At 44.9% G+C, this 26,318-nt stretch overlaps 1 protein-coding gene across 1 annotated transcript in view; it reads left to right on the top strand.

The window, feature by feature from the left end:
• Positions 1-619: 619 nt before the first annotated feature.
• hhip (hedgehog interacting protein) overlaps positions 620-26,318 on the top strand; it is a 30,232-nt gene continuing 4,533 nt past the window's right edge. Inside the window, exons 1-11 of the mRNA XM_076147959.1 lie at positions 620-1,324; positions 5,391-5,583; positions 9,645-9,786; positions 10,849-11,050; positions 16,872-17,023; positions 18,201-18,374; positions 18,509-18,652; positions 18,744-18,862; positions 20,031-20,154; positions 20,875-21,020; positions 21,910-21,991. Of these exons, the coding sequence (XP_076004074.1) occupies positions 1,043-1,324; positions 5,391-5,583; positions 9,645-9,786; positions 10,849-11,050; positions 16,872-17,023; positions 18,201-18,374; positions 18,509-18,652; positions 18,744-18,862; positions 20,031-20,154; positions 20,875-21,020; positions 21,910-21,991 (1,760 nt within the window). The 5' untranslated portion in view covers positions 620-1,042. The remainder of the gene's footprint in view (positions 1,325-5,390; positions 5,584-9,644; positions 9,787-10,848; positions 11,051-16,871; positions 17,024-18,200; positions 18,375-18,508; positions 18,653-18,743; positions 18,863-20,030; positions 20,155-20,874; positions 21,021-21,909; positions 21,992-26,318) is intronic.

Here is a 26,318-nt window from a genome sequence, read left to right as displayed (position 1 = left end):
TGGCTTTTGACATTTCTCTGATTCATTCATGCGCGAGTGGTTGTATGGCTACCGGAACAAACTTTTAAAAACAGATTTAGAAACAAAGTCAACACCCATGACAGAGTGTATGATGCAACTCAATACTCTCCAGTTTCATGCCAGCGTCTGGGAGGAAAATGTCCATGTGTCTCTCAAAAGGTCAGATTCTGAGAAAAACATGGATCAGAATAGAAGAGAATGATAAGAAGAAGAAGAACAACAATATTTACATACACAAATAATGATCGACGCAATTTTCAGATCAACCTACAGATTACAGACGTACATGTTATTGCCTCATCATATATGTTGAGATATTGAACTGCCCCCTACACTGTAAAGCTCAGCTGCTGTCCGATGTGCGCTTGGCTCAACCGGCTCCTAGGCTCCTCCACCACCTGCCTGAGCTCGGCGGTGCGTCCCGGTCCCCTCCGCCCGCCTCTCTGCCAGGTAAACCCCCACCCCACCCCCGGGCTTTCTACCTCGACGTGTTGGACTCAGAGAGATACGGCCACATGCGCGCCCCCGCGGGCTCCTACGTCACCGCGCTCGCTCCTGTTCTCGCGCGCTGGTTAAAAAGAAGGAGGAAAGCGGACGAGGAAACATGTGAGCGCTCTGAGGACTTAGTGAGACACAACTTTATATGTTTTTGAACCCCATGCGTGCACACACACCGCTGTGCTGGAATGTACGTCTGAAGGAACGTCACAGCTCTCTTTCATTGGCTTTTGACTTTTTTTTGCGTTCATCAGGATAAATTCTGCTTTTTGTTTTTTTTGTTTTCTTTTTTTTTAAAATTCCGATTCGTGCCATAAAGGACCAGAACTTATATTGATTTATTTTTAAAAGATTTATTTTCAATCCATCCTGCGTTTATTTGGCTACACGCTTCATATAACATACAGTATTATTTTCTTGCCATCGCTGTATGGTGCGTGGAAATCAATCAATAACAATATTTGGCATTGCAGGTTTTCGTGTTTTGTTTTGTTTTTTTCCCCCCACAAATATTTTATAAACTATGAAGCATTTGCAGTTTGTGCTGGTTTTGGCCATCGCAGTCAACGTGTGGGAATGTGGAGACGCAAAATTCGGCGAGAGGGGCGAGATTAGCCCCAGGAGGAGACGGTGTTACGACGGAAGCTTGCCCAAGAGGCTGAAGAAGAGGGAGCGGAAAGTGCTGCTGGACGGCAACAGCAGCAGCAGCAGCAGCGGAGAAGTTTGTCACAGGCTCTATCCCCGTTTGTCCTGCTGTCCCACCAGGAGAGCCGCCTACCAGATCTTGCACCGCAGGGATGCCAGGGTAGGTCAATGCCCGCAGTTTCCACAGCTGCTACATGTAATGGACTAACTTAATCAATTAATTTAAAGCTCTTTGCGTTGTTAGTAATGTTCAGGAAACGGGTAAAACATTTTAACATTCCTATACGTGGTTATAGGAGAGAAGCTGACATTACATTTGCGTTATATTAACAAATATCCTTATAATATTCGATCATAATCTGTATTCATTTGTGAATTTATTGCTATAACATTCACGTGGCAACTTGTCACGCTTTGTCGGGGTCGCACCACTATGAATCTCCGCGAAAACACACATTTTAAAGGCTAAAAGGCTGTTTTCGCTACTATTTTTAGGGATTTTGTTGCCAGGTGTCTTGCTTTACACAATCTGGCTCAACTCTAATTCAGCGTGTCCAATGCGCTTCAGTGTTACCATGGTAATCACTCTCCGTGTTACGATACTTCTCTTGTACACTCAGCGACACTGTCAGGAAAATGTGCTGCGCGGTTTGCAGCGATTCTGTCCAGAAACGGTGCGAGGTTTGCGTCTTTGAATGGACTGCGGTGTTGTTTTTAGTGTTTGTACCGATTGTCAGCTATTATTCGTGAATTTGTTGTAATCGGATCGGGAAAGTTCGGTTCGAAATGCGACAGGTTCTGTGTCTTTCCGCAGCCACTTCGGCTAACCGCTGTAGCCGTAAATCTGGAGAAAACCTGCGTAAATGTCACGTAAGGTCTGATACTTAATTGCGCAATTGGAGTGAAGACAGACAGAGAACATGCCTCCAGACTGTCTGCGCCAGCCGAGCTCGTACAGCGGAATGCGTTGGATCCTCACCGGGCCATTCTCATGTAAACCACCCCTCGAATCATTCAGTGGCTGGGTGGTATCTCACTTTGTTTTGCGACAAAAAGCCATATTGCATCATTTAATTTGCTCAAGTCATGCAAATAAGAGGGGAAAACTCAATAGGGACGAACTCGACTTCTCCTCCTCCCCACTACACTGCCCACACACGGAGCCCTTTCTGCTTATGGCAAAAGAATAACAACAAAACCATTGTGTTTGTTGGTTTCACTAATGGGAGAAGCTGGAGAACATCACTCTCCCCCAGTCATCAGCCCTGTCCAAGTGTTAATGCCTTTGAGAGGGTGTGTGTCCTTCACTATACACCCCCCAACCAACCAACTTACACCTATTCCCAGAGGACAAGTGTTTTGTTAAAGCTGAGCTCTCTCGCTCTCTCGCTCTCTCTCTCTCTCTCTCTCTCTCTCTCTCTCTCTCTCTCTCTCTCTCTCTCTCTCCCCTCTCTTTTCCATATCAGGTTTGCAACATGTCACAGACTGTTTACAACTGAATGACAAGTGTTTTTTCTCGGTTTGGCCTTGTGCATTAATACGTTTGTTCCGGCAATTTCACTGACAAAAGCCATTTGCAGATGCTATCATAATATAGAAAGGAGTAATCCCGTAACAGCTGCTCTCCCACATGACGCTGTGCATCGACTTGGCAGCTCGGGACATGAAGGAAACTTAAACATCTGGGGCTTTGCTAAATGATAATTTTATTTTTCTCACACTGTTGCAGGGTCGTGTTTGCGGCCGTGGTTCTTGACCCGCTTTAAGCGTGTCCTCAGCAAAAGTGCAACAGTTGTGGCTGGTTGCCCGTTTCTCTTCGTTGCTTTTGAGGAACATGCTCTGTGAGATTCAGCACACAACACAACAAACAAAGGTTTGCTTGTTCTGGTTTGGATGATGGTAACATTGGAGTGCATCCCAGCAACATATGGGCACAGGGCATGGCTGACAGCACACAAATGCTCCTCTCCATGGACCTTGTGCCAGCCAATGGCACACAGTATCAATGGGCACTTTAGAGCAGGAGGACAGGCATGCCCACAACACTACATGGCATGAGTTTACAGAGGAACACACTACACATACGGGGCTGTAGCCAACCTGGAGCTCCCCTTTGTTGAGATAACACAACGCTAAAAATGCAAAAATAAAAATAAGAACGGGATCTTACCAATAGAGCCCCTGGAACCTCAATTCACCCTGATGGTGCCTCTTTTAGGGTGAGAGCAGAACTTTATGTTTGGATGCAATTCATGCACATAATGACGTTTCTGCCAGAGGTTGTGCCACCTGTTGGGTAAACAAGGCTGTGTTACGGTGCAACTGAATATCGGCTGCACTGTTTTGCATTGAGAGGGGTGGGTAAGGTTTCCATATGGTGGCCTTGGGTCCACTGGTCTAATTGACTTCGACAGACTGCTAATTTGTTGATACCAGAGTGGGAATGATGTGTCTGTCTATCTCTAAATTGGTGTTTACACATGGACCTCACACAGAGCAAAGCACTACCAGCCTGCCCGCCTGCTTGCCTGACTGCCCAGGCAGCGTAACTCCTGACCTGAAACATATTACATTGAGTTTTATTACAGCTAATTTGTTATGTAAATAATCCTGCTAATTTCTTTGAGATTAACCCTTTGTGTACATTTGTGTAATGAGCCCGTGGACGACTTGGAGGTTTCTTGTTTGTCTTTCTCCATTTCATGCCCCTGGATCTGCCAGACATGGGAAATTGTGTATTTAAGTGTTTGTGAAGCAGATTTTTTTCTCTCCAAACATATAGGAACGTTCCAACTTCTGTTTAACAAAGCTGTCTCCAATGGTATAGAATAGCATTGCACAAAAAAGGCCTGTAAACATTGTATAGTAATAATTTCTCATTTCCAATTTTTAGGGATTTGTTGTTATTGATCTTAGGCATAGCACCAGAAATTCCAATATCATAAAAGGTGATTTGGTGTCGGACAAGATGGTTTTCTAAAATCTCATGGCTGTGGCCTTAGAACCAGAATTATTGATTTCACGGGAGACATAAGCATAAAGCCTAACTGCAGGCTAAACGTTGATAAAGTTGAAAGCTGCGGTCCATCAAAGAGAGCCGTCATCTTCTACGTCAAGCCAAGTGGTAATCTTGATGTACTGCAGAAGAGACGAATAACATGTATTTGATTTGCATAGGAATGATGTATTAAATTCCACCTGTGTGTAGTGCAGTGTGAAGCTTCTTTTAAACAGAGACCCTACACCCACAGATTGAAAGTCTAATGGTCGTGAGGGTCCATCAGGTCACGGTGGTGCTGGTTCAGAAGTCACTGCTAAAACCCATTCCTGCAGAGAAATTAAGAAAGGAGATGCATCCTGATCATAAGTCAGCTTCGGGAGTGGCTGCGACATTGATCCTCCTCATCATCCTTCATCCTAGAAGTCATGATGTTGGAAAGAGAAACTGTGCATCCTATATATCAATGTACTGTGATACCGACAGACTCGCAGCATTGACGTTGAAGTTGCATGGACGCACAAATGCACCTGCACCTGTCTCTACTTTGAGTTATCACAATTAAATGTTTGGATTTATGGTCGTATGTTGTTTACTTTATCACATCATGACTGTCACCCAATCAGTTACGTAATCTGGGACATAGGATGTGGCATGATATGTACGTGTATGTCTTAGGGAGTCAGAATCGGTTGGATCATGGTGTTGTTCTAACACAGTTTCAAGGGTTCTCTGTCTCTCTTTGTGATAGCCTGTGTGATAGCCTGTGTGATAGCCTGTGTTAGCCTGGTGACCTCTGTGTATAGGATCCATCTCAACCTCTATAAACTCAAACCACTCATTCTGCCAATCACAGACTGATTACCTACACATCTGACAAGCACAATGTTTTACAAGGGTGAAGAATACTTGGAATCTGGACACCCACACTCATTTTGGAAACACGGGCTGGTTTTGTGTAGCGCCACTCGCTGAAAAGCTCAAACATTGACTTAATTTGTCACAAATTTATAACAACGAAGATTTTAGATTACACCCTAGAATGTAAACTCTCCCCGCTGCACGGTGTGTCCTGTCGTACTGTTTATGCACTTAATACCACTGAACCTCCGGCTGATTCTAAACGTTGTGATAGCTCTCCCTGTGCACCGAGCAATAAAAGGTAAGACGCTGATTTAATCAGGCGTCGCTCCTTGTTTTTGTTTTTTGTCTTGCGTGTGGTCTCCAGATTTTCTCCACCAACAACACCGAATGTGGACATCTCCTGGAGGAGATCAAGTGCGCTCACTGCTCCCCCAACGCCCAGGTGTTGTTCCACTCCTCGGACATGGATACGATGCCACACAGGGAGCCAGACCTGCCGCGCCTCTGCCAGGACTTCTGCCGGGAGTTCTACTACACCTGCAGGGGGCACATACCAGGTAATTACAATACACAGATAATAACGAGCATGTGAACAACTTGAATTATAGCCTCGGTGAGGTTACCTGGCAAACACACACACACAAACACACACACAAATACTGTAATGGGACTGACAGGAACCATAAATCAAATGTGCTCATTTTTTGGGTCACTTTCGTTGTGAAGTGAAATTCCCAGCAGGCCTTGGTTCACATTGAGAATCAGCTTGCACATGCAGAACTGTTTTGGACTTGTGCAAGAAGTGGTGCGTCAGGAGTCTGGTTTGTGAATATTTATTTATCCAGCTCTTACCTCATCTGACCTCACCTCCGTTGGTTGCTGAGCATGCCTCACGCGTTAGCTCGTTTCCCCGGCCTCGCTCGCTTCTCGACTGTTGCACTCTTACGCATCGGTTAAAAACGCCTCGCCCCGTCAAGTCGCGTGCCGCCTATGCAGACACAACAAGGTTTTGCTAATTAGTCTGCGCTGGTCTGGCACATTTACAACCCCTGCCCTCTCTCACAGCGTGCAGCCTATCTGTGTTTATGCCGCCAGGTGCTGAAGGTTTTTCTCCTCTCTCTTTTTGCTTTGTTAATTCTAATCTTCAGGCATTTCCTGAAACATAAACGGAAATGAGATTGTTACTTGCAAAGGTGTGAAACACATTTCGCGCATTTATCCACAAAAGATCACGCGTGAACCAGAAAACTGGAGCAGAGAAAAAAGACAAAACTCATCAGACTTAATCCCTGGGTCCATTCTATGAAGAGGATGTGTAAGCACCATAGCTCTGGTCCATTACGGCGCGGCACGACCGGCTACTTTTCATTGGGGGAGTAAGTTGAATCTAAACATAGCTGAAGTGTTGCTTTACTGGCTGTGGTCATGCCTAAATATGAGCTCTATCATGAGAAGGCATGATCCACAGAGCAGGGCAGGAACTCACTGATGCTGTTTTTCTTGGACATATGGCACCGTGAATGATAAATACTGCTGCCCCCTGAGAATATGTGTTCTTTAGAAGCATTTCCTTTGAGGTCTGTTAGATCACAGCTACCTGTGCCTTGAGAGTGCATTCCAAGCGTGATCAAACGTTTTCTGACTGTCTTTTCTCCTCCAGCCAAGTCTTCCTCCAGTCTCTGTCGCCACACACTGATTAGATCTGCTGAGATTTGCAAACAGAGAACAGTTTCAAACACACTTGTCTGCAACCCACCCACATCGTACGCTGCAGTTGAAGTCGAATATCAAACACGTACATTCCATCCAAGTCCATCTTGGGCCTGCGTCCGACGGCTGTGCGGCGCGGTCGACTGCTGTCATGTAGGACACGTGAAGTACGGCACGAGCTGGGGAGCGGAGGAGAAATGGAGAAGAGGAGTTGCATTACTTCCTCGCGAGCTGACAGACATATGGGCTCATGGAGTTAAACCAAAAAGCTCAAGCACATGAATCCAGAGAAGAATCCCCCTCCCCACACACACACACACACACACACATACACACACACCCCCACACAGCCCTCCACAGATCAGCATATGTGGTGACGAATGACACATTTATTTTTCTACAAAGGTTGTGTGTATGTAAAACTGCTGAAGTGCATCAAGATGTCAAGTACTTTGGGTGGGCCACCCAGGTTGCCTTGGAAGATAACCAGATGGAAGTATAACTTTAGCGCTGGGGAGCCGGGAATATGGACAGAGATCTGTCTCCCTCTCCCTCTCCCCCTCACTCACTCATGTCTCTCTCTCTCTCTCTCTCTCTCTCCCCCTCTCTCTCTCTCCTTTTCTCCCTCCCTCACTCATTCACTCCCCCCCCTCTCTTTCTCCGTCTCTCCCCCCTTGTGTCTTTTTCCTCTTTTGCAGGAATCTCCCTCATTGTCTTTCACTCTGCTCACCTTCAGTTCGGATAATTCATCATGTTGAAGCTTTACGCTAAACTGCTTACTGCTGTGCATTTTGAAATTGTGGATCTAAATCTTACACGAGACCACAACAATGATCGCAATCACATCAACATTATAATATTAATCTGAACTCTGGCATATTTCAAAGGTATTCAAATGAAACAGTAGCTTTTACAGCATGCTTAACCGTCCTGCTACTCCTGTGAACCTCCATGCTGGCCCCTGATTAGTCCATGTACTTATTTCTCCATAAAGACGTTTACTAGCTCCACTCTTGACTTCAGCCTGTAGGCCTCCCAGCTTCCCTGGACTCCTCTTTTCTTGTATCTTCTGCCTTTTCTCGCTGACCCTCCTCCTCCTTCCACTGAAGCTCAGGTCCCTAACCAGCATGGTTAAGATAACTGCAGGCACAAGTAGGTGGGTGGTATGGCAAGCACTGTGTGTGTGTGTTTGATCTCAGTGTTGTGTTTAGATGTTTGAGGGGATATCCTATCACCTCCAGTATTTGGTGCGGTCAGCCCTTGTGGTGGATGTGTGGCAGGAGAAGGAGATGAAAGAAGGGACAGGGAGAGTCCTGTTTGTGTTTTTATCGCTGGTGTATTTGCTCTCCTCTGCCCTCGGAGGGTTTGACTCAAGTGACTAAAGGAAACAATACTGGCAAGATTGTTTTTAGGTCGCAAAGGGCCTCTGAGATCCACTACACACATGGCTTTTTTTTCACGGATTAAGATGACTGTGCAGGAAGGAGGCGGAGCTGTGCCTGATGGAGGTTCTGCTCCGGTAGTAAAGCATTGTGGGTACATCAGCGGATCTAAGATGTATAAACGATGGGAACATCTTCCTTTTTTTTCTTGCTCTACCAGCATACACACGCTATGATATTGTTCACCCTGAAAACATGTTTGTTTATTTGCAATTACATGCCACATTTAACAAGTTGATCTTTTCGTTACACATGCTGTGCCCATGTGTTGCTCCCTAATGCAAAAAGTGCAGCGACATTTTCAGACTTCTTTTAAGAGGGATCAAATAAATGTTCACAGACAATTAGAGTTGAAGGAAATCTAAGTAAATGTGGGTCTGTTTTGAAGTAAAATTGTTTAGGTAAATCCTTTATGACTGAGACTAATTGACTTCATGTTTTGGTTTGATTTTGGGTGTGTTGAGCCTTTGAACCAGCTGGTCTCTGTTTGGTCTTTGTGTTGATATCTGTGGGTCACTTTTTCTTTTTGGTGAAGGTAAAAAATCTTTGCCCATATTTGTTTATAATACAAAGTTCTGTCTGTACTTTCTGTCTCCGTGTTTAAACACTGGAGTTATTTTGTCCTTTTGCACAAATTTGTAATGCGGTTTCGTTTTGGACTTTAATCAACATGTGAATTGTCAATTGTCCTCTATCTTGCTGTTGCCATGATGATGCTGCCTGTGATGGTTACGCGTGTGGCCTTTGAGGAGGGATGCGTTTCCCCTTGAAGAACATAGCAGCAGGCACAGAGGCTCACTAAGCAAAACTAAGCAACTCACCAATGACCCATGAGCCCGTTGATATATGACATTTTTAATGCCAAAGAGAGCCTTGCAGCAGGACAGGGTGTATTTCAAACTCTTTATTATGCTGCTGTAGACCTAAGGTCCACTTCACCAGCAAGCTAGAACTATTTTAGAACCATTCCACATTGAACCTTTATCAGGTAAATTCAGTTGCCTCTATTGAGGTTTCCTTTAAACAATCTTGACCGGTGGTTTTGAGAAAGGAAAGTGTAATTTCAGAAATCCAGAAATGACAATATTGTACAGACAAATGCTGACTTTTTGGTCCCTGGAGGAGGCATAATTCACTGCACTGAGTCCTGTCTAAGCTAAGATCCATTTGGTTTGGCTCAGTTTCTCTTCACTTGTTCACTTCAGCTCAGTCTCGCCAAGATTTGGTTTGGCTCATCAAGCATAACTCCAAAGCCTCCCCATGGATATCACAGAATATCACATCCTCTCTCTCTCTCTCTCTCTGACACACACACACACACACACGCACACATGCAAAACATAAGTGCACATAATTTTAGAAGAATTTTCATTGGATTTTCTTGGTTTAGTGCATTAAGTCATTTATGTATGCGGGATCTCTGAGTAAGACCCTCTGTCCTTTTCTGTCTCTGTTGTGTTTTCCAGAACTCTTCCAAGCCGACGTAGACGAGTTCTGCCAATACTACGGGAGGAGAGATGCCAGTCCATGCTTTCCAGATTTTCAGCGAAAGCAACCACGAGGGCACGATTCCAACTACTTGGGAGATGAAAAAATGGAAGATTTCAGGTTTGTTGCCCCAGTTTTACAACATTTTATTCCATTTGGACAAGAAGTTACAGTTTAGAATATTTGCACATTATTATTTTGGATTGGTTTTGTCCGATCCAAACATCTGATCGTTTCAGCCTTCATCAGTCCTTCGTTCCATTCGGCTATGAATTTGATGTTTTGATTGCAGCAGTTGCAGGCTCATAGTCACATAGCCTGAGCTCACTGATCCATGCGTTCTGCAGACATGCTATGTCATCTCTCTTCTGATGCCAGAGTTTGTCCAGAGTGCATTTGCCTAGCTTTAGCCACATAATGAAAATGCTTATCCTGCGTCATTGGGGCCGCCTCCCTTACTGCAAAGGTCTGTACATCACAGGCGGCTCTGACCTTTTGTCTGTGGGGGCAGGCCTTTCATCTCTGCTCTCCCTCAGGCATGATGACCAGGCGGCGGTGCATGTTCACTTCAATGGTTGCAACGTTCAAGAAAATACTTCAATAAACAGCCTCTTCCGTTCCTCATCCTTTCAGAGGTCTCCTCAGGCTAAATAGTACAGTAGTTCAGAACTATGGAGGCAATGCTGTGTTTAAGTCTGGGTTATTGGATAACGTTATGTCTTCTTTTCCACTTTCAAACCAAGGCATTAGGAAAAAGAGCAAACATGGCCGTCAGTTACTGTGAGCCTCAGACTGCAAAGTGGATGGAAATACAAAGATACTTATTTGATTTGTATTTTAATTTCTTTAGACATACATTTAAAGTTCAAATGACAATAAGACAGAAAATAAAATATAAGAGTAAATTGTGCTCAATGGAAAACAGTCCTCCTCCTGGTTGTAATCAAATGGAGAGCATGTCTGACCTTGTGTGTTGTGTTGGCGGTGTCATAGCTTTGGCTGTTCCCGCACATCAGTTGTCATTTTTGATCAGACGATATGTTACAGTTTCAGATACACTTCTCACAGCGCCTTCCAGATAAAACCACACAGCTTTCAATTCTCCTATGCTGCTCTACTTTATAATGTTTTGCCATCACCATCAGTCTCTGACCTTTTGTTCCCCCCCCCCCGGTAACCCAGGAAACACAAACACAACTGCTACTGTGCCCAGGAGGTGTTGAGTGGTCTGAGGCAGCCGGTGGCTGTGGTCCACTGTGGGGATGGATCCCAGCGGCTCTTTGTCCTGGAAAGGGAGGGAATTGTCAGGATACTCACCCACGAGCTGGAGCTGCTCAAAGAGCCTTTCCTGGACATCCACAAGCTGGTGCAGAGCGGACTGAAGGTAGGAACGAGAAACGAGGCCTTTTGCCTCCTTCAGGAATGACACGGTTACAGAAATAACATGGCAGAAGTAACGTGAGCCCTGATATGAACAGGAATGGTCTTTGGTATTTGAGTATAAAGTCTTTCTGTTGCTTCATTTTAAGAGTGTGGTGGAGAATTGCCTCAACCACAGTATTTACACCAGAAATGTTCACACCTATGTAAACTCGTGGACTTATTTTTGCTGTCTGTGTGTAACTTCTCCTGCCAAGGCAAACCCCCTCAAAGTGGTGCTCACCATTAGCATTGAATTTCATAATTACAGCAAACAGGCAGCCATTCATCAATTGTGACTGTGGCTAACAATTACACTATTATCTGCTAATTAACTGTACGTACACATCGCACTCGCTGCTAATTTTCTGCTAATTCTCACAGGATGGGTTAATGGCTTCGGTAATGTGTCCCACATTGTTCCAATAATGGTTCTGCAACCCCACATGGTGGCTAGAATGACAAATGGTAATGTGTCACAGTCGTAACCACATGCAGCTCATGGAGTGTCTCTCAGGATTAGGTTGTTCCTTAAATCAAACCGTGTCTGCAAATCCAAAACACATATCTTCTATCATACGCGCGCTCTCCGCTGAATCTCGTAATGGATAAAACAATAAATGGTTAGTGACAAGGAGAGAGACGTGCTGAGAACACTGTGGTTTCTTTAACACATAAAGCCACTGACACGCTATCACGGAAGTCTGCCTATCTCACAAGGGGACAAGATAAGGAAATCCGGTTGTCAGAGTAAGTGCGGCTATACAGTTGAATATAATGACTGTCTTTAGAGTTTTGCCCTTTTTGTATGGGGGTGTAAGTTAAGTCATTAGTTATTAGGGCAATTTTAAAACTATGCAATAGATTTTAATGATTTAGTGGAAGGTTAATGCTTGGAACAGAGATCCTATCAACACTACATCACACTACAGTCATGGGAGTATGTAGTGGGAGCAGGTTGCAAGTGCAAATTGACAGAAAACTAACAACACAGTAAACAAGCAAACAAACAACAGCACAAGTCAACTCTGATGAGAAGTCCAGGGATATAACGATGTGCAGGTGTGTGTAATGAGCCACAGGTGTCTGCGATAATGGCTGATTGCTGGTGATGCAGAGTGCTGCAGTATGGCAAATGTCGACAGTCTTTATGTTTAGGCTCATTGGTTAGACACAAAAGCAACATACTTCTACTTTGTGAGTTCCTTTGTTCAAGTTGAGTTAGTATCAGCCGTTCCCAGTGCATTTTCATTTTTTATTACGTTACTTCACTGCTCCACCTAACAAATTCCATCCAATATTCAAAAAATGTGTGACCACAGGTGGCACGATAGAAATCCTGCAATATTCCCTGAACGCATTCAAGTATTATCCAAATATGTAAATACATTTGTAATAGGTCTGAGGAATCTCTGGATTTCTCACTTGCAGTTCTCAGAGTTCTGGCACTAATCTGCACGGCCCCCTAATTCAGCAGAGAGTTAGAATTTTGAAAAGTCGGAAATTGCAAAGATAATGGCGATCGCACGAAGAGATGGAGCAGCGAGGATGTTTGGGAGGCACACTCCAAGACAGGAAGTTTATCTATCACGCATGCCTCCTGCTCGTCCACTGTCAAGACGCGATGCTTACGGGGAGTCAAACAGAGCACGGCGACTGAATGTGTAACTGCCCCCTGCGGGACGCTCCCCCTCCTCCGCCGTGCGCTCTTATCTCCTTTCAACCCAAACTGGTAGCGGGTAAAATGATCACTTTGACCATTAGAAGAGGCTCAATCCCCCTGGAGTCCTATTCTGTGAGAACAGGCCCCCAGCCACATGGGGTGGACAGGACCTGAGGAGGGCGAAGGTGTTTACTGGCTGCATCAACAGGATGAAGCTGCCTTTATACAGAGAGAGGAAACCGGGGCCCCCCAGGGACGGGGCCAGATAACGGCTTTATCATTGGCCCTGTGCACATGCTTTGATTGTAATGTTCTGTGTTTCCTCCTGCTCTTCTGTCCCCCTCCCTCTCTCCTTCCGCGGATCCCCCGGTGCCAATTAAGCCGAACTGCTCAGAAACAATGCGGCGCTATGGTGGTGTGCGCTCCGAGCTACACTGTGGGTGTTCTCCTTCTGCTGAAACACTATCTCCAGTCCCCATTTGAGCTATTTTATAGAAGCTAAGCTATCCACGCTGGATTGGATTGGATACTCCATGGCAACCTTTGACTATGAAGCCAGTGCTGAGGCGACTAAAGAATAAATCTGGATATTATGTTTTGTTGAGAGGACAAATGCTGAATAATTCTGCAAAGAATGTAAATCTTGGGCAGTAAGTAATTGGAAAGTGTGAGGCAGGCAGGTCTCATTACACTCAGTTGTGTTTTTGCCTTGAGTGCATGTCGGACAGCAGTTCTCACAGCAGACAAATGTTGCGTAATGCTCTATAGTGATGTAAGTGATGATACTTAGAGCACATTCAATCGCCACGATGGCAAAACCTAGTAAAATAAAGACGAGGTAACAAAGTTGAATTTAACTTATTTGAGGTGAAGGCAACATTTTTCAGTTGCTGCAGTTGCTATAGTTGTAACATAAATACTCTTTCATATTAATCAGCCCTGTCCTCTGTTCTGTGTAGCAGTATTTGTAGACAATGCTCAACTTCAGCTTCTGTTCAATTAATGGCAGCGTCGTCCACTGTGACAGTCGTAAACACTCTGGGGAGGAGTTGCGTCTGTGAGTTTTACAAATTAAGCCATCTGTGAGCAACAATCCAAAGTTGACTCTCCAGTGAAGTGTATTAGCCTGTGTAACAAGGGGCGAGGGGGCCGGCAATAAAATATTTCACTGTTAAAACAAATAGGTCACGGCGTGTTATTCTTTCTGTCCCGGCTCCACCGACAGCTGCTGGACGTCCTCAGCCTCCAGTCACAGGCTCGGTGTTGCTCTCTCGTACACACATAGAGTAAGGAGCCCCACCGAGTCCCGGGTTAGACTCCAGTCCTGGTTTGCATGTTGTCCCCGTGTCTGCATGGCTTTTCTCTGGGTGTTCCACCATCAGAACATGACCTGACCCCTGCAACAGTTATGATGGGTATATCATAGGGGTTGCTCTGGATTTTGAGACACATGTCAAGTGAGTGTGTGGATAGAGTTTGTGTGTGTGTGGATGTGTGAGGTCTGGATATCTCAGAATGTTGTTTTTTGGCTTCTTTTAGTAGAGGAACACTAACAAGCCAGCAAGGATCAAAAGGCTCATGGTAACAACAACAAGATCAACAGAGGTGACACTGGTCTCAAAGACAGCTGGGTACAGGTTGCGCTGTGTTTCACAGCTCCTGCTCGTTCAGAGAGTGTTCACACTCGCACGCGAACGCAGTGAGTTGGGAGATGACAACGGCGCCCTTTCCCAACCTTTCCGCCGAATAAAACCGGAGCCCCAGAGAGCAGAATTGGAGGGAGAAAGGGGAATGCAGAGGCAGGTGTCTGTGAAAAATGAAGAGATAATACCTTGTGTGAGATTCAGCCCGGCTGTGGAAGAATGATTACAGTCATAAAAAAGACAAAGAGGGAAATGGAAAAAAATGTGCTCCAAATTTTACGTAGCAATGTGATGGTAAAAATGTGTAGCTGGACAGAGGTTCGGAGACAGATCATTATAACAGCATCAACGACCGACTGTAGGCCTTTGGGTCCTGACATTTTAGCAAGAGCAAGATTACTGCCTCTCACCACACCAACATGCACATGTGAACACCTCAAACTGATGAGAAACCGTGCCAAGAATATCTTACCCCCGAATGCGGCTCAGACAGCGGTATTTCCACCATCAGTCCACAGGTTGGCACTCAGTCTTCTTTTAATCAAGGTATCTTCTGGGATTGGCTCTGTTCCTGACAGGTTTTCTATCAGACAGTTTGTTTGCTATGACATTGGTGCCAGCGCTGCAGTTTGCCTGATGCTGAAGGAGCTAATCATTAGCAAAGGGAGAGCTAATATTTCAAGTCCGTGTATCAGGGTGGTCCCCTTTTGGCTGTGGATCTCAGCCTCTTTGGAATTCTGCTCTGTGTTTATTTTGGGGATCGGGGTCACTGCATCCCCAAATCCAACATAAGGATCAAGCGTCGCTCCCCTCCAGGTTTGATTTCCTCTTGACATTCTTGCCTGCGCTCCAGCTCACATCCAGCTGTACGTCATGTTGCATCGCCTCCCTGCATATAACTCTTTTTTTTATTTGACTTTAGCGAACTGACTTTAAGTAGTGCTCATAAATAGTTTTGGAACTCGCGCCTTTATTTCTTTATTTGTCAACTTTCACAATGTTTTCCTTCGTATTAGGAATGACAGAACCCCGTGGCGTAGTATGTCTCAATCGTTGCTGGTTGGTATTTCAAGTACATTCCTTTGCGAGGAGTCACGGCTTTTCGCATTCGCATTTGACCCGTGTCACCGCTATGTTTGACCGGGTCAGACCCAGTACAGTCCAAACAGAACAGGGAGATCCAGCAAAATTTATGATGTGTGTTTCTTGGCCGGCGACACAGACTACACCTATCCAGTGATACCATTATAGTCCAAACTAAGACTTCTCTCTTCTCCAATTTTTTAAAGAGGGAATACCTGAGGGATGACGCAACCATGTTAATTGCAAACAGCGTTGTTGTTTGTTTGCCACACATAAGCTGGTATCTCCCCATGATGTTTTTTTCCCTTGTCAGAGAAACAGAGAATCACAGGGGGACCACTTCATAAACATTCTTCACACCTAAGCCCAGCATTCTGTTCATTCTTTTGTCAAGAAGAAATAGTGAGGGAGAGTGCAACATAAAAAAAAGGGGCCGACCTGCCTTGCCTTGCCTAGGGAATGAAATGCTATAGCTGATTATTACAGCTAACTATGATGGGAGGACCACCATGGTAGTGACAACTGATGTAGCTGCCTCCAGGGTGAGACAAAGGTTTACATATTACACAAGCAATTTAGATGTTTTCTAAACATGTTGCCAAGACAGTGGGAGTTGGCAGCTCCTTCCTTGTTTAGGTTTTCTTTTTTCCTCTTTTACTGCATTCTCCCCTGCCCCCCCCCCCCCCCCCTTTCCAGCCTCAAATTTTGCATGGATTTTGTGTAAACCAAGACAGAGCGAGGGGACGGGGGAGCAAAAAGCACGGACTGAAGCACTCTGCACTTTTGTGCTCTCTATGAACTGTGAGTGAGCTAATAAATTCTTTCAGCCACTCAGCGCAGCATTCACGGATATCCCCCAAAGATTACACACACAAATCACCGCACAATGGAGGCCACCGGGAGGGCCTGGGCGTCACGGGGGCCCCCCGACCCTAAGGACAAGCGCGCATAACCAGGCTGGAGGGAAGACAAACTTGGCAGGGGTGGGGGGTTGTAGAGGAGGTGCGGCTCTATACCCGGAGTCAAACGCTTTATAATGGTCTGTAATGGTATATTCAGGGAGGCTGGCGAAGGAGGTGCGAAGTGAAACAGGGCAGGGGGGAGAAAGAGAAAGAGAAAGAGAAAGAGAAAGAAGGAGAGAATGGTAGGGGTGTGAAACGGAATGTGATGGATAAATAGAAAAAAATGGATTAGAGAGGTTGAACAATTAAAGAAAGTGGGTGGGTCTGCAGGGGTTGTATGTAGTGGTCTGGGTGATGATGATGGTGATGATGAAGATGACTGAGGGGAGGGGAGGGTTACGGAATGGCTGTGATTCCAGCACTGCACAGCCTCGGAAAGGCGATGTAGGGACATAATTAACTCCTGGATCTTTTGTGTTTCTCATCTGACTGCAGGGCGGAGATGAAAGGGGCCTGCTAAGCATGGCATTCCACCCCAATTACAAGAAGAATGGCAAACTCTACGTCTCCTACACCACCAACCAAGAGCGCTGGGCCATCGGGCCACACGACCACATTCTCCGTGTGGTCGAATACACCGTGTCAAGGTAATGGGAGAATTGTGTGCCAGATCTGTCCTTAAATATGGATTAGTGGCTGCATGAAAGCACAGCAAAGCCCCAGCTCGCCTCTTAGAACACATAAGCTGAATCCATTAACGTACACCGATTTCTTGTAGTTCTGCACATAAATCCCACTTATTTGACCAAAAGTGTTTGATTACTTATTATCTATCCATGAATGCAAGATGCGTGAAACTCCTGAGACTCGTGAGGGTAAAATTCCTGTATGATGTGGACTGTTTGAACAGCATGTTTGAGAAACAGAGCAATTTTTCTCTGTGCAACATAAAAAACAATAATTTTGTCATTTGCAAAGCCTTGAAAGTAGGTTTAGTGTTGCTGTTACCCAATTATGCTTGTGTAGGTTTTGCTGAATGTGTGCTGGCGACGCATTTTCCTCTGTGATGACTGTGATGTTTTTGCCTCACGCTGCATGGATACTTCACACTCCCTTTCACAATGACCCGTGATTAAGAAAACAATCTTCTCTCACGAATATGTTTTAGTCTTGCGTTTTAATTTTGCATAATCACAGTTGTACGTTTGATTTTTAACGATGCAATTTTTTCAAATGACAATCATCGTCTTGGCACTCCACAGCCGTGGCGACTGCGGAGTTTAGGCGTTAATTGAAGCATCCAGCACAGGAATGACAGTTTAAAGCATGTATGTCCCTTTGGAGAGCTGCCTGTAAAAACAACAGGACTTTAAACACCTCGCCCAAAACAACATCAGGAGATATTTGTTGTTGTTACCAAGCCCAAGTGCTCACATTGCATTACCAATTGTGCAACATTTTGAAGCCTGTGTTACTTCTTAAGGGATCCACCCAATGTCTTTGAGATGAGATGATACAGTGGATTTAGACTAAATGTCTCCAGACAACAAACTCAGTTAATGTGGGATTTGGTTCGCTGTGTTGTGTCAGCGTTTCCTTTGCAGGTCATGATATCACTTCTCATCAGCATATTACTTATTAAACCGTTGATTCAATTTCCGCAATTGTTCTTGAATTGACTGTAGAACATCCAAAGTGGAACACAAGTGTATGGAATCATGTTGGTGTGTTAAATCTGTAGATACTATGAGAGGTGCTGATTAAGTAGTCTACACACTGCCAAAAACTCATTGAAGATGACATGGTGTGTGTTTCCATCCTTAGGAAAAACCCGAACCAGGTGGACACCAGGACTGTGCGGGTGCTAATGGAAGTGGCGGAGCTGCACAGGAAACATCTAGGAGGCCAATTACTGTTTGGCCCTGATGGTCTGCTGCACATCATCTTGGGGGATGGCATGATCACGCTGGATGACATGGAGGAGATGGACGGACTCAGGTGAGAGTGGAGGTCAAAGGATCACAGTGTGGCCCCGGATCGGAATCACAAATCAACTCTCACTTCAATCTTCATTTGCTGACACAAATCACATTTTCCCTCCTACTCATCGTCTCGTATGTGTTTGAACGCAGTGATTTCACAGGATCTGTCCTAAGGGTAGATGTCGACACGGACTTTTGTACATCACCGTATTCTATACCGCGAAACAACCCCTACTTCAACAGCACCAACCAGCCGCCCGAAATCTTTGCCCATGGATTACACGACCCAGGCAGGTGGGTGAAAGTGTGACGCCTACGACTGATGAAAACATGCTTTTGCTTTCACATACTGTAGAAATCATTGCTGTTTCTCCCGAATTCGTAGGTGCGCAGTGGATCGGCAACAGGACGACAACGGGACCCTCTTGATTCTGTGTACAGACGCCAGTGGCAGAAACTCATCAGCAGGGAGAATACTGGAGATTGTTAAGGGGAAAGATTATGGTGAGCTAACATTTACCTTTGTGAGGTTGCGTGTAAGTCATTATGTTGTCCAATTAAGGAGGAACAGTGTGACCTTTGCAGGAGTTTTATGTGATTAGAGAGTTTGGTGGAATCTTATGAAAATCCGCTGTTGTTTTGGATCCCCTAACATATTCATTCTGCTGAATATGACATCTGTTGTTACAAATGCCTTTCATTTTGTAAGAGCGCAGCCTTTTGGTGCGTATCCAAATTATTCACAAACACGTCAGGTCCAGAGCAGAGAGAGCAAAGTTTAAACGTAAGAATGATGTGATCTAGAAAAATTCCTCGCTTGTACAGTGCGTATTTGCCAAGGGAATGTGAGATTGCGTCCACAAACATGATTTATAGCTGTCAGCAACAATGACTATCAAGATGACAGCTCCACGCCGTTTAAAAACACAGCTGAGCCTCGTTCTGGCTCCTCTCACAATGAGAAAATAATCAATAGCAGCAGCGTCTTCACAATGCTTAGCCTACTTATCTTCACCAAGAACAAATTATTGCCATTTGTTTGGAATTACATTGCGGCTGGTTATCTGTGCCACACACTGAGCGTCACTCTGGCAGCCTGAGATAACTCCTCATCCTGGATTCAGAGCGGGCTCCGTTTCACAGACCACCTCTCACCTGGCTCCATGCCTGATTTACCAAGTCACTAAAACTCCACAGTGCTTACATTTGGAAAAAGGGAGTGCACCCAGTCCTCCATCATAGAGTTTCAGAGCCAAAGAAGCCCCATTCATATTTGCTTTTGCCAAGAAAACATGCCATATTCCCTCAGTATCCCACTTATGAATAAAAGATTAATATACTCCTTCAGTTTGATAAACACGTATAAAAGTCCTTGCTGGCAGGCGAGGGAGCAATCTTCAATTATATTCCTGTCCTATTGAAATGAAGAATGAATTTTCAGCCTCTTTTTCTCGTCAATGAAATTAAAGTCTCTCTAATAGGAATCACACAGCATCAGGTACTGTTGAATGAACGCAGTCAGCAGGGATCATTTCTTCTTCACTACATCCACATCTCTTGTTTTTAAAGCACCAATGCATTATTTACATGTACTTTTGAGCATTTATTCTGTGCAGTATGTATGGATCACACAGTGTGTCAATCAGACCTTTTGCTTCTTGTCCCTGTGTAGAAAACGAGCCCTCCATCTATGACCTGCAGTCCACTGTAGGAGCAGCACCAGTGGGGGGCTTCATCTATAGGGGCTGCCAGTCCAGACGGCTGTACGGCAGTTACGTTTTCGGAGATAAAAACGGGTAAGTGTGTGCGCCACTAACAAAGCTGCAACATGTTGCGAAATCTCGGTCAACTCCATTCTCGCATACTTCATACGTCTGGGAAACTGAGCCTTCCCTGATTCTGAGCCCACTTGGTGTATTCAAGCGCGGCTGATTTATGAGTTATCAGAAACATCACGGCGGTTACTGAGACGTACATGACTCTTCTTTTCCTTCTCAAATTGAAAAATGTGTCCCTTGCATCTGCATGCGCCAAAGTAAACACAATGTTCTATCCACACTGGGGAAAACACGGGCGTTTTGTTACTGTCATCAATACGGCTCAACTCGGCGCTGTTCACACATTTCTTTGGTTTGTAATTTATCCTACTTTGCTTATGTCAAACACTGATACTCGGGTAAACAAAGGAAGCAAATAGTTGGGGGGGTGGGGAGAGGGGGGAACAATATCAGGAGTTGGCATTACGTTTGGTCGGTTAATTCTGTTCCTCATTATAGCTTTGGGGTGTATTGTTGAGGCTGAGTGAAGGTTCTGGCATGATGTTTATTTTGAAACTAAAAGGATAAGTATTACGTGACACGTTTTGAAGCGCGGAGTGGAAAAGAAGGATGGAGGTCAATGAAACGTGTTATTCTCAACTACCGCGACTCGCACTCTTGTCTCTCCCATGAACCATGATTTGTGGTTGCTGTAATTGATCAGAGTTTTTGTTTCCTGTATGTGTTTTGGCATTTCAGCAACCTGCGGATCCTCCAGAAGTCTTCGTTATCGGGATTGGAGAGTGGCGAACAGTGGCAGGAGAAAGCTCTGTGTCTGGGCCCCGCTGGTGCCTGCGGATCCACGCTGGTCGGACACATCTTGGGCTTCGGAGAGGACGAACTGGGTCAGTGCAGTGGTGATTAGAAAGGGTGATACCGGAAATATGGGAATTACACCAACTTCATTTAGTTCTCCCTTATATCGAAACGAGTGGGAGTTTGTGTCTGTTGGGTTCACTGTGGGGTGTTAGAACACGCAGCCTTGAAGTCTTGTTGACTTCAAACAACTGATGTCAAAACTATGGAAAAACCATTGCTTAGAGTCATTGTGTATTGTATATGTAACAATGGTTGGTGTATTTACATGAAACCTCCTCGTGTGGAATTTTCCATTTGGGTGTTTAACGAGATGATTGTCCCGTTTTACACTAACACAGAGCGACTTGCATAGGAGCAAGAAATCTAGTTAAAGGACCAGGATGCGACACTACAAACCACAAACTAACGTACCTTTGATTTGATTAAGCCTAGGGCTAAGTCAAGGCCTAAGCCAAGGAGAGCGTCCTGTTGAGGCTCGCTCACTCAGCCATGGTTCCTCTCAGCTGCTGCTCTAACCGACTGCTGGAGTTGTTATTTGAAGAAGTATTTAAAAGATTCCTGCATTTGATCATAATTTGCACGTGGTGCAATAATGGCGGGCATGTGTCCCAAAATATGGGCCCCACAGATGTTTACAATTTGTCCCCTTATGGAACTTTCTTGCGGGCTTGTTCCTCATTTAATTATCCGCCTGGTTCCCAGCCGTGAGTATCCAGTTGTCTCGTTAAAACCCCCTTGGCAAGTGCAGTGCCTGCAGAAGCCTGAGCTTCTCCTCTGGTCTTCCTCTCACTGCACTGGTCTTGTGTCATGTCGCCTTCCTTTCCTCTTCTTTTGTTTCCTCTCCTTGCCTAGAATGTAATGAAAATCACGCAGATGGACCGTTTTCATGTGGCTTCTCCTTTTTTTTTGCTCCAGGTGAGGTCTACATACTGGCGAGCAGTAAAAGTATGTCGCAATCACACAGTGGGAAACTCTACAAGCTGGTGGACCCCAAAAGGTACAATTGTCAATGTTGTAATTGTCAATAAGTAAGTGTGATGATAAGATGGGCGGTCTATATTCCATCATGTCCTCATGGATCTTGGAGTGTTGAATCTCACATTTTAGAGCAGTGACATCCTACTCTTTTGTCTCACTTCACTTCAAGTTGCTTCCCCCACTCACCCACCCACACACACACACACACACACACACACACACACACACACATCACCGTGACCAGAACCTTTATCCCCTTGAACAAGCCATCGCATGAACATTTCTGTCAGCCAGAACAAACACAAAGCAACACCTGGACAGTAAATGTACCATTGCAAAACGTGTAAACCAGCGCAAAACTGCAACAGACCTGCCGGCCTCGCTCGCCCCCTCGTACAACATAAAAATGGACCGCTGGTTATTTTCGGAACATTTGACAGCAGGTTTTATTCTGCTGAGAGGAGGAAAAGGCATAGGCACCTGTTGTGGAGCACAGAGACGCTGGCTAATTTAATTTAAGCACATGCACAAACACACGTACAGGTTTAACATATAACAGTGCGTGTTTTCTTCGTCTGGGCGGTGCAGTTTGGCCTATTGCTGTGCCTTCTAATGTGCACTCAACATCTGTGTGTGTGTTTACTCTCATGCTATGAAATGTGTGTGTGTGTGTCTTTTGGGTCATAATCCTTACCATATGCATCTCAGCATTAGAGATCATTCATGCAGTGGATCGTTTGTGCCAAGCCAAGTACACGTGAAAAACATATTGTCACTGAAAACTAGATATTCACATATTGTATGAATTCACCCCTCGCAATACAGGGCGGATTCTCAAACTTCACCTGTAAACAATTTTTGTTCGACTGTTAATATTTGGGAAAATAAGTAACTTAGTTTAATTTGTTTCTGTTGTGCAGATAAAAATCCAAGTTAAACTGCGTCCACTTTGCTTCCAAACACATTGTTGTCACTAAATCGTTCCATCAGTCTTTTTTCCAGAGTTACAATTAGTTCGAATGACTAATATGATAAATGTGCAGCTATTTGACTGGAAATTTGCCAACAGCTCGTCAAAATCAGGATGTTTCACTCTGTAGTTCAGCAAACATACAACCCAGCGCGCTGTATTACTGCGGTGGTCGTGGTCTCTCTGCGGTCTGTTTCAGCAGAGACGACAAATAAAGTGAAATTCCATTAAAGTACAAACAGCTTGATGGAACACTGGCTCTTATTGGTTTAGAAAACATTGCACAAATGTTTGTGGTTTGTGTGTTTTGCTGCTGATCAAGAAAACCTTGGAAAAGTTTGGTTCCACACTCACGTCAGTTTTCACTTGAAAGCAAGAAGACACACACAGCACATCAGAGCACTACCGGCTTCATCATCAAATTTCATGTGAAACGGCAAAAAACTTTTAGTTACATTCAAATTCAAACCAATCGCATATTATTTTTTGGACAGAGACTCCCATCTTTCTCCTCTTTGGCACGTCCGATCGACGCTGAGACCTTGCAGTGTAAATCGGTATTTTTACAAATGCAAGTGAAGCTTCAGAGTCCTGGTGGGATGTTTCTTCAGTCTCGCTCAGATTTGATTGCGGGAGAGATAAAGTAAGAGACAGAGACAATCACAACAGAAACATATCCCCCTGGCTTATAGCTCCTATGTGACAGTGCCACCCAGGTCTTAGCACCATTAATTACACCACACATGTTTCAAAGGGGCCCTGGTGACTCTCTCTGTATTTATGTTCTCTGGCATCACCGCTAGATGCGTTTCGCCGCCCAAAAAACAGTTCTTTCCTCCATCAACTGGGCTTGTTTAGTCTGTGTGGACCGTGTGGTGTCGGAGGCCTGACTCCTAATACGCTCCGGCTTCGTTATTAGGATCTTGTTACAGGGAGTTTGGAGAGGGGGGCCAAAGCGGGAGTAAACGGGGTAGCTAACATGTCTGACCTCAGCACGTTATCAAGTCTGGTGGTCCTCCCCTCTTTCTGCTCTATACTGTGGGGAAATCTGCACGCTAAAGGCCTCTATGAGAAAAGTTTGTTTTAGAGCACTGTGGTTTTTGCGGTCCAATATACCACCGAGCGCTGTGTTTTGATCAAGTGTGTGTTTGGGAACACATGGGGGCGGGGGCACTGTTGGGGAGAGTGGTGGAGGCTTACAAGGGAACATCAGCAATAAAATCCCTCAGCAGTGTGTGTGTGTAAACACGTCCTGGCCAGATGACTTCATTTCTAGGTATTTGTTTGTCAGTTGGAGTACCCCTCCAATAATAAATAGGCCACCATGCATTTTGAGTGTGTGTGTGTGAGGGTGTGCGAGGGTGTTGTTTGTGGGGAAACCACGGGCAGAGACGTTTGCAATAACCCAATCATGTCTCTCATGTACATAATTAAACATCAGATGGAGGCAAGATGTGTTATTGAAGGTTTCAAATTTCACTCGCTAATCTGCTTTTACTGTGTGTCAATGTGCACCTGCTACACACACACTCACAGACAGCCACAGCTCGTGATGTGAAAGGGAATGCAACAAGCAGTCACAGTCATGCATTCACCTCATATAAAGGAGATGGTAGATTCTGCAGGAGGTTAAGTTTCCTAGTTTAGTTTTCCTCCATATTGGCTGCAGCAGTTCCAGACGTATTTCTAAGAATGACACCCCGAGGCCAGAGCGCTCGCACAGGCCTCTTCCCTCAGTCATGTTGTCTTGCAGACGGAGCAGTGTGACCTCGCGGGTTGGGGATTTTTAATATTTCCTAGCTGTGAATCCAGTTGTAAAACCGACCAGAAGTTGTGTGTGTTTTGTGTTTGCATTTTATGAAGCTATGCGCAGCTGTTTGGTGTTGGTTGCACATGATTTAATTACGTCACCACAATGGATCATTGTGCGTAATGGCACAGCGCCACGGTGCAACACTTATCGTAGTGAAATTGTTGAAGATGAAGTGCACACATGTGTCCAGCTGCCTTCAGACATTCAGGATATCCAAAAGGATACGGCCAAAAAAGGGCAGACACACTGGTTATCTCTTTTATTTTTAGCACATTGGAGACATTCAAATGTAATAATATGTGCTGCCTTGTTTGTAAACCCTCTGTTATTGCACCTATGCTCCTCCTATTGTGCTCTGCATGCTGCACCAATATCTCACAAGGCACATTTCAGGTCTGAAAAACATCTCCTTAGCTATGCTTCATGCTAAATGCCTCCAAAAATGACCATGAACAAATAAAATAAAGACTTCTTTCACTTTGAGACAAAGATAATATGTAACAAGAAAAATGTCCCTACTTATGTCACGGTTTGCCCTATCGTAGTTAAAATCCATGTTGTCAATAGTTTGCATTGGAAAAGAGTCAACCTAGCGCTCCCAGTTAGCTTACATCACACGTGAAGCCAAATCTGCCCATTTCTGGTTATAAAAAAGCGATTTGCCGCAGCCGCTATCAACATTAATTTGAAGCACTTTTCACACATTCTGGTTTTGTTTGCTGCAAGGCTGAATCGATGGAATTATAGTGAGCGCAGCCGTTTAACAAAAACACACTGTGAACTAACAATAGGGTCATGGGACTTCTTTTAAGGACTTGATTAGCTATGGAAGTCACAAATCACTGGATGTGCTCTGGAAGGAGACTGGCAGGGGGCAGGGGAGGGGCTCATTTCTGGATGTATTAATCAGTGTGTGTGCTTCTTCGCATGCATGCGTGTCTTGTGTGTACAGATATAAACTGTGTGGGTGGTGGGTACACGCGAACATGCACATCTGTGAGCCTGTGTGAGCGTGAGGTAAGCTAACTCCCAGCATGCTGCAGGAGGAGAAAAAAAGCCTTTCTTTATTTTCCTATCCCTCCTAAATCTTCCCTACATCTCCGCCGCGGTCCTCCCCTCCACAAAGCTGCTTGCCAGTCCTGCTGAATAGCCTCGGCTCTTACAATACACAGTAAATTTCTTGCACAATTAAAACAAGGAATGAAGCTACAAAAGAAGCCCCCAAACAATGGAGTCGGATGACAAAACAGCAAAAGAGACCACACTGGGCCGTTTGATTAAGCTATTGTTGGGGTGCACAATGTACACCACTCCACGGCCCTTTTCTCACATATACCTCACGTCAATCAAACGGGCCCTGGGAGCCAACAAGCCAAACACACACGCACACAGACGCACACTGACACAGATGCACAAGCACACTAATCAAACAAGAACAAGTGCTAATTTGAGGCAGCGGCGTCCACAGAGGTGAAGCGATGGACGCCAGCGTGTTTAGCATGAAAACGGTTTTAACCTTGACCCCACCTCCTACTCCACTTTAGCTATGACACTCTTCTACAC

Source organism: Genypterus blacodes, unplaced genomic scaffold, assembly GCF_046128005.1.
Source record: "Genypterus blacodes isolate CSIRO-AG114 ecotype Tasmania unplaced genomic scaffold, CSIRO-AGI_Gbla_v1 ptg000039l_1, whole genome shotgun sequence".
In the NCBI taxonomy this organism is placed as follows: domain Eukaryota; kingdom Metazoa; phylum Chordata; class Actinopteri; order Ophidiiformes; family Ophidiidae; genus Genypterus; species Genypterus blacodes.
The sequence above is the reverse complement of the archived record's forward strand: the minus strand, read 5'-3'. Positions and strand labels throughout refer to the sequence as shown.